The sequence below is a fragment of the Mugil cephalus genome, chromosome 11 (assembly GCF_022458985.1).
Source record: "Mugil cephalus isolate CIBA_MC_2020 chromosome 11, CIBA_Mcephalus_1.1, whole genome shotgun sequence".
Taxonomy (NCBI): Eukaryota; Metazoa; Chordata; class Actinopteri; order Mugiliformes; family Mugilidae; genus Mugil; species Mugil cephalus.
This window is the reverse complement of record NC_061780.1, coordinates 12528826-12540397: the sequence shown is the minus strand read 5'-3', so window position 1 is coordinate 12540397 and position 11572 is coordinate 12528826. Positions and strand designations below refer to the sequence as shown.

Here is an 11572-nt window from a genome sequence, read left to right as displayed (position 1 = left end):
GGGAGAGTAGAAAGATAATCCTAGACTAAATAACGGGCCTGTGTTGCAGAGGGAAAGTGGTTTCGAGAATAAATGATATAATGAAATATTAAACAAACGTTAGATCCACAAACCAGTGGCTGATTACTGTTTTGCTGTGTGACCTATGTTGTAGAAGACACATTTCACAGATGTTGTCTTTAAATACTTGTTTGAAGTAAATATTTTGCAGCTGTGGAACGCAACTCGGCAACCACTGGCAGATCCTGAAACACGTCTGCGTCTGAGTCATGGTCACTGATGGTGTTTCAAACAGCTAGAATATTTTCTCACATGATGAATCTGTCTGGATGTCCATATCTGCAGTCTTGCTCACTAGATTACGCAAAGGTATCCCACGTTTGGCCTCTCACAGCAAAATCCAGCCAGTGTGAATTTTAGACCACTGAGGTTATTTACTACATGAAACGAGCTCTGGGCCAGTTAGGGGTTTAATTAGTCAGGAAGAGAGGGAAGTCAGGATGAAACCAATGGTGACGAAGCCATACATCACTTCCCTCAGAGTCTGTTTTCAATTAGCTTGTGCTCCCCCACCCTGTCTGGGCCTCCCCTCTCTGACATCAGCTGGCGCACATGTTGGGGCGCACGGTCGAGCTTTTATGAATGGGAAGGAGAAATGTTGTGTCACCTTCGGCACCAATCTTTATCAGTCTCCATCCAAGTGAGAAGCACACTTTTCCGTGGAAGCAGTTAGACGTTTCCCACAATTCTGTAGCAGCTATGAAAGCCATAGTGATGACTGTGTTGCTGATGACGTATAGATAGAGTGATATGTAGAAAAAAGTGAACATGACTGAAAGTGTTGTGGTAGATTCAAAGAGATCAGTACTATATGAGTGATAATAATCTAGTGGTTACATGTTAATGTTCTACAAAACAAGACAATAAAAACTACAGATTTTTCCACTTTGCTTGTTGGTGTGGCTTGTGGTTTGCATTACCAATCCTCTATTTTCCACATTAAATTTATGATCTACATTTCATCTTCTTTCTGCTCCAGTGGAGAAAGAAAGGAAGGAAGAAATCCAAAAAGAGCAGCGATGAGAAAATGGGCATATATAGAATAAGAATGGGCAACTGTGTTATATCATTCGGTTATTTTTGGCAGACAATGTGTGGACAATTTAAACCAAGGGTGTTCCCCCCAAGTCTTCAGAGACGTCTTTCTGCTGTCAGCCTCAGGGTCAGCTGCAGCACAAACAGGCACGCCGGCGGAACCGCCATCATTTACTGGAAACTGCGCAAAAACACATAGTTTGAAGCAGCATACCGACAGTCAGTAATCAGGGCCCACAACTTTGGCCAAACTTTTTGACGTCACTGGAGCAGTCATTGATCAAAAGGCTTTTCAAGTCGCTCAGCCTCGATGCCGTCAAAGACGTTTTCTTAACGTCACAGGGATGGTTTCAGATTCTTTATTGTGACTGTATCCGAGCGAACGAAAATCATTACTTGGTTTTCACAATTCCCCCCAAGAGTTATCGAAGCTGCGTCACTGACGAGTACGATTTTATTACGTTTCATTTAGGAGAAATGATAAACTTGGCTGCGTATGGAACAAATCTTCACTGCACTGATGAGGGACACTGTTACCCCGAAACGAAACTGACCGGTAAACCACACTCAGTCAGTGTAAACTGTAACAATGGCGTTGTTTATCTCATCTAAATTGGATCATTTTCTGCATGAGATACTATGCGTGAAAATCGAAGGTTCTCAGTCATCCAGGTCATACTTGAAGGCTGCAGGACATGTTTCGGCTCTGAAATGAAGAAGCTACTTGGATGGGTGGCGTAAGAAACTCTACAAGTTCATTTGCCCTGCTTTTTTTTTAAAAAAAAAAATTAAAAGCTATACATTATAATAGGTTATTTGCATATTTACAATAGCCCTGCATGTTACATATTTACAATAACATTCAAACAATGAGACTTTCTAGTATAATCATGGGCATGCAGTGCTGTAAATGTAAATCCTTTATCATTTATAGTCCTTAACTAAAGGAATTACAGCGCCACCTATCGACAAAGAAAAAACAAACAACAAACAAACCAAAAGAAAACAAAAGAATGATGTATCATCAGCATCTGCCAAACATTTTTTGACATAGTGCCTAGAGATGCTTATAACCCGATAACTCCTCTTCTATGTTTGCCTGTTACGCAATGAGAGAAATGTGAAAAAAAGAGTCAGACGCACGCTGGCCCAACATGACTAAGAAAATCCAGGGTATAGCGCAAAAAAAAGTCAGATACCATTTCACATGCTTACAGCTGACGTTTCCGCCTGCTAGTATTGTCATCACGCTTCACAAGTTGCCTTGGAAACTGGGCAACCCAGTGGAAAACATACAAGCAATCTGCCAATTAAATGAAAACTCAGGGTTGCGTCATGTCTGACTATATTTAGATACTCCACGAGAGCTTTAAAAGGCTCAGAGAACCCGTTTTGTCCTCATATTGTGTTTTCTCCACCAAGAAGGAACATTCATTCATGAAGAATTACTACAGAGGCTCAGCACAACCTTCTTTTTCCTTAGCTTTTTCGATTTAGGCCAGTTCATGGGTACACAGGTTAATGTTGGAGCGTCATACTCTTCATCTAGCTCGCAGTTAAAAAGTTTTTTTATTTGTTGCTGTTTAAATTTCCCCTTTTATTGAATAAATCACACTTCTTTTTCCCCTCTACTAACAAGTATGTGTAGTACTGTATTAGCACAAAACTTGGGATTAAACATGGATGTTTTCAACATTATGCAACATAATTATAACTTATGTGCATTACATAATATCTTCAAAAGTAGATTTATGATTGTACAGACTTTCAAAGTGTATGAGGCCAATGGCATCGAAATATCCTCCTGTTTTGACCCCCAGGCTGATATTGTGGAATGATGTAGTTCAGTATTTTGTTCTTTATTGTCAGATATGAAAGGTTTTTAGGGGAAATTAATCTCAGACGGAACAAGGAAAACATTAAAGTCACAGAAAGTCACAACCATAAACCTAACTCCAACACAGAGAAGGGGATGAGAACAAACTATGGAAATGTTTCTCTTCAAGACTTATAGATAGATACAATAAATGTGAAAGAGAAAGCTTCACATTGTACTACACAAAGGGATACATAAACTTGTTAAGTAATATTGTTTCTGTTCTGGTGTAAAAGAGACCACGAGCAGAGCAGGTGTGGTGATCTGAATTCAACTACTTTTAAAGCATATTTTACGTAAATGTAATTCCCTTGAGGCTTCCAGCTTTTAAGTGGATGCTGACAGTGTGGTGCTTGACCCGTGATTTCAGATTCAGGTAACCTTGGCCTTTTTATTTTATTTTATTTTATTTTTGACTTTTCATCACATGAATTAGCAGCTGATATGAGTCCCCCGTCTCCCAACAACAATGGCGGCTATGAGAGTTTCCAGCAAACTGTAAACAGGTGTTGATGTGATGCCCAAGAGAACGAACTGTGCTCGAGCTGGGAGATATCTCCTTCTTGTACCTGGTGAACTGCACTCAGGGGAACATAACAGGAGGTTCTTAGCAAACTATGCAACGATCACTGTGTTGCAGCGTACTGGTCAATACCTGTGCTTAACTCACTGTGTATGAAAATGTTCAAGCCATAAACACTCTGTTCTGTCTTCTGATCATGTGTTCTCACTCTTCAGAATGAGAGAAAGTAAATCCACATTCACAAGAGTGAAGTGCCACAGAGCCACAGCCATGTATTAAGTATTGTAGCTCATACATGGGTTATATGGCAGATACAATATATATATTGCGTTGAGCACAAAAGTTATATCTCAGGTTAGCTTTAAGTAATATCCATGAAAAAAACAGGAGGCAGTACTTTATAGAAAAACAATAACCTTATCATGCAGCTAAACTTATATATTTTCTATTACACATCGCACTCTTCCCCCATGTACTAATTTGGTATGCAACTAGTCAAGCTGGACAATTTATTGTCACTCCATCACATCCAAATATAAACACTATATTCAGCTGATGAGGGTATATTGTCATGGGTAGTTAAAATGAATGTTCATTAAGTTTCAAAACATTTCTGTAATGCATGTCCGTGGCATTTCACTAATATCACAAAGTGTGTTTACGTCTAAACTTCTATAATTAAACAGGAATTTGACTTTGTATTTAATTATTTATTTTAAGAAAAAAATAGTGACCTCAGTGTGATCCGTTTTTGTTTTCTTGACATTACTGACACCTAGTGGTTGAATACTGTCCCTTCTCAACTTCTCAATTTAAAGCAACGTGGTTATTAACATGTCGCCGTCTGGGCAGCAGGGACATCGCGTTGTTGTTCATGAAATTCTATTATTACTTTATTACTTGATGAGAATAATAAGCCAGGAGATCTTTGCTGTCTCTGTGAGGAATGAGTGTTGTGATAACATCAGCAGGTCTTCAGTACCAGAAACCAGTCTTCCCTAGTTCAGCCGATAACAAACCATTACAGCCAATGCATGGTGTCAGGGTAATAGCTCTGAGCTATAAAATAAAGACGTTTCTGTTTTCCATAATATAGTCACCTTTTATGTTGCATCTTCTGATGAACTCCCTGACATTTGTCTCTTCTCCTTGGTGTCTGTTGTGAGACAGGCCTCATGGACGCGTCCTCGTGGATTCAGGTCATCATGTGCACTGTTGTATTTGAGTGTCACCCTTCACCCTTTTTCTAAAACACTTATAATTTAAAAAGAGGTATTTGTTATGTTTGTGTGTCAAAAAACATCAATCAGTCAATGAATTACTCTTATGCGACAATAAAGGCATATCTATCTGATTTAGGGCATTTTTCTACCTTTACAGTAGTTTTTGGTTGAATCTATTACACAGCGCTTATTGACTTTTGTCACACTCTCTGACTGGAAGTCAGGTGCAGCTTTGAGTGGTTCATTGTGACCCAAGATGAGACAGTGACAAACTTTTAGCACTTTTGCAACTTAGCTACCTACTTCCCTATTTTCAAACGTGATTCATATTTGTTTTTGTCGTTTTCGTTTTAGCAACCAGTCTTTCTCTTGACCCCAACTACGTGAAGCAGTGCAAATGTAACATCAAAGTTCAACATGAATTCAGACTAAATGTTTTCTTAGGTGTTCCTAAGGATGATTTCTTGCAGTCGGTGTGTTGCTGCCACCATGTGGCCACTAGAAGGCACTACTGTTTGAGCAGGCTTTTTGTTTACGCACAGGCCTGCAACGTGAAGACACGTCTTTACCTTCTGGATAATTCCATTTCTCTTTCCTTTTAGGCACAGCTGTTGTTGGATGTAGTCAGTTTCCTGTCCTGGCTGTCATCAAGTCTGATTCTCCCACACTTTCTGCCACCACAACGTGTTTCCAGTACAAAGGCACCTTACATCCCTTACACGTTTCATGTGCTGTATCTGTGTCTGATGGATCTTATCATTGTCGTCTTTTCCAGATCTTGAGTAAACAATGTACCTATATATCTGAGCAACAATTTCTTTAAACCATCCAATTTAATGAATTAGTTCCATTCATTTTGGAAACTGGTCACTTTTAGAGTTTCATTGGATAATTTGTTCAATCGTCCCCTGTTGCTGGATTATTCTGGCTGCTTTAAGATGAAGACATCTTTATGAAGAGGCGTCTTTTCTTATAGCTGTTTGACGTGGAGTTATTTTTAACCACACATTTTTTTTTTACTGTGAAAAGTTTTGTATTTTAGAAGCTCTTACTATATGTGATTTAAAATTTAAGCTGACAAGTGATTGTAGCTGTTAGGTGAACTATTCAAATTCATGAGAAGAACTATAACGTGAAGCAGAAGCCGCTGAAGTACACGGACCGAGTTCATATTACAGCAGCAGTGCTTTTTCTCATTCTCATCTTCAGAATAAATTTGTTACCAGTAACACAGGACAGGTGTACGTCCTGTCCTCTAGTGGTGGAAAAAGTCACACACAAGTTTCCTGCAAACTATGACGTAAGGGTTCTTGGAACACCAGAAGCAGGGTGAAATGCCTTTAATGCACAAAACGGACCTTCTCAATTCTCAAAATCCTAGATCGTCACCTCTTTCTGTTCGCTCTGGCACTGAGGACCAATACAACGCTCTGAAACAGCCCAAAGAAACGTGTGAGACATGATATACAAAAGGTGTCGTATTGCCGACATTTGTTTTTTGCTCTTGATGTTGTGGGAATGAATAGCTTTGCTTTACCCCAGAGAGAGGAGCAGCAGCAGCAGTGAAGCAGTTAAACAGGCGGTGAGAAGGATCAGGAGGAGGAGGGAGGAGGAGCGGGGAGATCCACCCGGCGCGGGGAGCAACTGGCCTCCTGGGAGCAGAGACAGGTCAAATATCTCCTGCAGCTCTGTGTGGCCTGCTACTACCTGGGGGGTCACTGAGAGAGAGGAGGCAGAGAGAGGGAGAGGCAATATGGAGGAGGATGAAAAGAAAGAGGAAATATTTTGATTTGGGTGGTTTGAGACCACAATTTCTTTTAATCACGAAGAGAGAACAATAGAAAAGAACTAACAAAAATACCAGCTAACAACCTTAAAGGCTGCTGTAACTGATGAGCAGTAAATACTCTGTCTTGCTTCTCTATCTTCTAGTGCTTATATATGTTTTGCCTGCGCTGTCTTTACATTTTTATGGAGTTACTTTTAAGAATACTGCAGTCTATTCTACACTAACTAAACTTTAGCTGTATGAAATTTGTACATATGTATACTGTACATTCATATAGTTTGTACAAACTGGTTCAATTTCAACGCTTTGTTCACATGTTCAAACAAACCTTTCACGTTACTTTGAGGACATGCAGCCTTCATAATTACATTTATTTCTGGTACTAAAATATTACATCTTTTATCATTTAAAGGGGAAATGAAGCCCTCGGTCGAGTAAACCACATTTTATAGATGGAGTTCAGCTGTTATCAATAATATATGTCACCATTGAGAAATGTTAGGGGTCATGGGGTCATCATGGGGTTGGCGATTCCCATAGCGACAGTTAGCGAAAGAGAGAAGAGAGCGCTTAAGAATGACGGCGAAAGAAAGATCGTTTTAGTCAGATACACGTAGCCTGTACTTGTTTTATATTGCATTTTAACGCGTGGCTCCAGCTAGCTTGGCTCGCCCGCTACAAACGGGGCGTAGCAGTGTTTCTGCTTCAGTGAAAGCGCTGCCACTTCAGAGACGTCCACCTCCTGACGTATAACGCGGAAGGTACGCGCCGTGGTGATACAGGACAGGCCGCGGATTAAATGGTCCTGCAGATGGACTCACAGTGGCGTCGGTGTACGACAGCCACCAGGTGATGGTGCCAGTACGCTCTTCTTTCCAAACCACCACCGGTTTCACCACTTCTTCTACTCTTAGTGGCACCACTGCTCGGTTTTCATGCCGTGTTGTTTCAAAAGCCTTTATTTATTTCATCCTCATTTATTTCCAACAGCGTTTAGGGGGATCCAACCAACCCCATGACATGGTCGATTACGTCACTTCAAAATGGTGACTCTTTAACAGGCAAACACCAGGTGGAAATGTCCAAAAGTAAACTTCTTAAATCTTTCAATTTAGCAACTTTTTAGCAGCTTATGTATGTTTCATTTCCCCTTTAAGCATATTCTTAAGTGAAGGACCTGCTTGTTTTTTTTTCATCTCCCGCTGATACATCACATTTTCTTCCAAATGCTTCTTTCAAAAAGCGGCGTAACTTGTTACCTGCGATATAGAAATACACTCTGACAATGGAGCGTTGGCCTGAGTATATCTCACACTGGTAGGTGCCCTGATGCTGCGGGCTGGTTGATGGGATGGAATAGAGCCTGTCCACCCCCACAGTCACTTCTTTAAACTGATCCATTTGCTGGGTTTTCACCTGAAGGAATAAATAGGCTACTTACAGATTTTGGGCACTGCATACAGGAAGGATTTATGCTAGCTGGCACGGATGCAAATACATATATAATTTGACTGCATAGGATTTTGGGAAACAGGAAGTAACAACATCACAATGTTAATTTGAATTATTATTATTTTTTTAAATTACTTTATTGATTTATTTTTAACTTTTAGAGCAGATCCAGACCGCTTTCACGCTTTATGCCAACCTAACAGTTTGCTGGCTCCAGCTCCATGCGGTATTAAACCGACAGGAGAGTGATCCTCTTACATCGAGCTAATATGTGTATCTCACGAAATGTTCAAGCGTTAGTTAAGGTATTTCAGTGAACCTGAGTACTTTCAGCATATGCAGAGCGTACCTCCTCTGCAAACCTCCAGATCACTTCGATGTCATTTGGCAAGCCAAACGGCACGTCGCACCGCATTCTGCTCCCGCTGTTCTCCGTTACTTTAATTTCTTCCACTGAAATAAACATATAGCCACCCACATGTGCACCGACAGACACGCACACAAACAGATAACATTCACAGGAGGGCAGCTCTTGCAGTCTGAGTCCTCCTTAATGATAATACTTAAGCTCAGTCTCTGAGGAGCGGAGTAAAAGTGATGGTATGCTAAACGGCGGCTGTGCTGCACAGGGTCGATGCGAATACAGTCGCGTGTGGGAGTCAACTGTCACCTTGCATAAAGAAGCCAAGGACTTAAAGAGTACCTTGGGGGCTCAATGCAAAAGATATAATGCGTGGAAATAAAACCTTTCCTCTGTCTCTTTTTCAAATCCTGACTTTCGGCTAAGAGCATTTCAAGGATCAAAAGCGGCGCATTTCCAGGATCTACTGTGGGTGATTATGAAGGGGAAAATATGTCAAGTCTGGATTAGCACATCATGTTTTTCCCTTTCATATTTGAAAACGGTGATGTAACAGAATCAGTAATCCAGCGTGTCACATTATATTCATCAATACTGACCTGGACAGTCGAGAGGGAATTCGCAGGAGTCGTACTGGCAAGTTATGCAGTTGTATTCTGCACCTGCGCTCTGAAAACCTGACGGGTGCATGAGACAAACAGCCTAACGTATTTCAACAGTCTTCTAATAATGGAAAATTTTATGTTGAAGCACCAAACCAGAAACAAAAAGCACTGACCGCATGGAGGGAAACATCCAGAAACTGTGAACAGAATTAAACTTTAGATCACTCAGATGATTTGAGTTAGGGGCAGCATCCAAAAGTAAGAGTCAGTTCAACCTGACCGCTTCCTTTATCCCCCACAGTATTAGAAAGGCTGTAATAACATAACTAGCTTATTGTAGAGATAGTACAGAGATCAGAGGGAGCTGTAATGACCTAATATAGGCCTTAGTGTAGATGAAAAGATGAAGGAGAAGGAAAGAGACCATGTCTCACCTCTAGGCAGTTTGGAAGCAGCTGCAATGAAATTGTCTGCTGCTGTCTGCAACCTTTGCTCATACACGGTGTCTGATGGATGAGGAGGAGGAGGAGGAAGACAGAAATATTTGGCTCAAAACATCCTGGAGAATTGCATGCTTTAGGGCATCATTTTGTAAACCTCTCATTCCTTTGTTTCTGACCTGACTTAACAATTCTTACGCTCTGTAGTCTCATTTACTCGCTACCTTTATTCAGCATATTTTCAAATTCTTCCACCAGCGGCAGGATCTCTGCATCCAGAATTTCCTTCAGCTGGCTGTCATAGCCTTTACCTGGCAGGGTGACACATGTAACTGTAGTATAATACTTACACGCTTACATGCTCTGCTTGGAGCTCATTTTACTTATTTCACTGTCCCTTGTTTTTACCTACTCTCCCGGCCGCCGTCACCCTCTCGTCGTTGAATATCCGATCCAGCGTGCTGAAGCAGGCGTCAACATTTCTAACGTCGTATTCAGTCAAGACGTGACCCCAGCAAAGGCGCAGACTGTCTCCCACGTCAACGAAGCACTGGTAGCAGCTCAGAGAGGGGCCGAGCAGCAAGCTCGCACACAAAAACCACAAAACTGATGTGCACATTTTGTCAAAACAAGCTCTAAACTCAGAAACAACGCGTTTCTGTATAAACTGTTTTCATTCAAATCACAGTCTCATGGAGACTACCCATGGGGAAATTCCAAGGTTTTTTGTTGTTTTTCTTTTTATACTGAAAACTGAGGTTGAAAAATAAAACGTGATTTTTACGAGCCCATCCCATGTGAGATGGAGGATTTTGAAAGTATCCTGCACGTGTTTTCTCATGCCACAAGGGTTTGAGGGGAGAGAATCACACACTCCTTTCAATACTTCCCTCCTTTCTATTGTCTCCAGTCCCCATTTCCTGCTGCCTCAATGCACCAGTTTTACTGCAGAGCACAGAGATGGAGCGAGCCAAGTAGGGAGGTGGCAGCGGCGGCGGCGGCGGCGGCAGCGAGGGGGGAGAGGGGCAGATGAAGAGGGAGTTAAATGCTTGTGTACATCTAGGGGTGAAGCCGGCGAGAAAACCTGAGAGAAAACTGGAACGCGCAGTAAATAAAAAGTGGCGGTGGTCGTGTATGGGCGGAAGCGCAGAGGATGAAAGCGAAATGTTTAAAAAAAAAAAAAAAAGGGAACAAAGGGGACGGGAAAAGGCAATACAACGGGAGAGGGAAAGTGCAAATACTTGCTTGTGAAGTTTAGAAATTTTGAAAAGTGGGGTTCAAAGGACGCGCTGGGAGAGAGGCGAGAGGAGACACAAAGAGAAAAGGCGAACGAGAGGACACACAAGTGACAGACAGAGGCAGGGAAAAAGGAAGAGGGAGCGGGACTACAAATCAAGTCGGCTGCCTCATCACATCCTGTATCCCCCACTCGTCTCGCATCCTCCTCATCCCTCCAGCCCCCTCCCTCCCTCCCTCCCTCTCCCTGGTCCCTCACTCCTGGTGCATCACCATGGCAACCAGACAGGGTGCCTAATACATGAACTTAATATATTTCCAGTGGCAGGGTGAGCTGGGTACTAATGCATTCATCTGTCTCCACACAGACAGGCCAATCAATATTAGGCAAGAGTGTGCTCCAGGACTGCCAAAGTCAGAGAGCCAGTCAGATGGCTGGAGATGGAAAATCCCAAATAAGTATTGGGAGCATTTAATTGTGTCTGGTTGCATTGCGTCAAGGACTTGTTGTTAATTTCTTTGCTGCGCATCCAGGGCATTTACAAACTCATACGGCAGCTGTACTAAATGCGTGGCGCTGATGAAAAAAGGGCACTTTTTATATATATGGAAGATTAACGATATTTAAATCAGGGCAAGAATACGGGAATAAGGGAAAACTGGGACATTGCAGATTTAGCTATTGTTGTTTTCTGGCAATCAGACAGGAATGTGTTTCTTAAAATAAATTCACACACACTTTTTTGTTGTATTTTATTAACACACAAAGCATAAGAAAGTAACCTTCGCCGACTAAAGTACAAAAACTTTCCGTTCGGAGGCGACATGTGTGACGGGGTCACAACCCTCGGCTGACTTCCCATCGGCCCCCCATGGGGGTTTATAACACAAAGCCAGCCAATAGGGTTGGCTCCCTGAAAGTAGTCTGTGCAGGAGGAGAGGAGTTTGTCTTCTTCCCGTCCCGCCCGAAAA

General features: G+C 41.8%; 1 protein-coding gene across 1 annotated transcript; it reads right to left on the bottom strand.

The window, feature by feature from the left end:
* Positions 1–6041: 6041 nt before the first annotated feature.
* On the bottom strand, positions 6042–10010 carry spaca6 (sperm acrosome associated 6). The gene is made up of 9 exons (XM_047599300.1): positions 9773–10010; positions 9589–9675; positions 9359–9430; positions 9098–9121; positions 8919–8996; positions 8308–8411; positions 7766–7922; positions 6255–6435; positions 6042–6147 (listed from the first exon to the last, which is right to left on the bottom strand). The coding sequence occupies exons 1-9, from the start codon at positions 9981–9983 to the stop codon at positions 6087–6089; spliced, it is 975 nt and encodes a 324-aa protein (XP_047455256.1). The 5' UTR covers positions 9984–10010; the 3' UTR covers positions 6042–6086.
* Positions 10011–11572: the final 1562 nt, after the last annotated feature.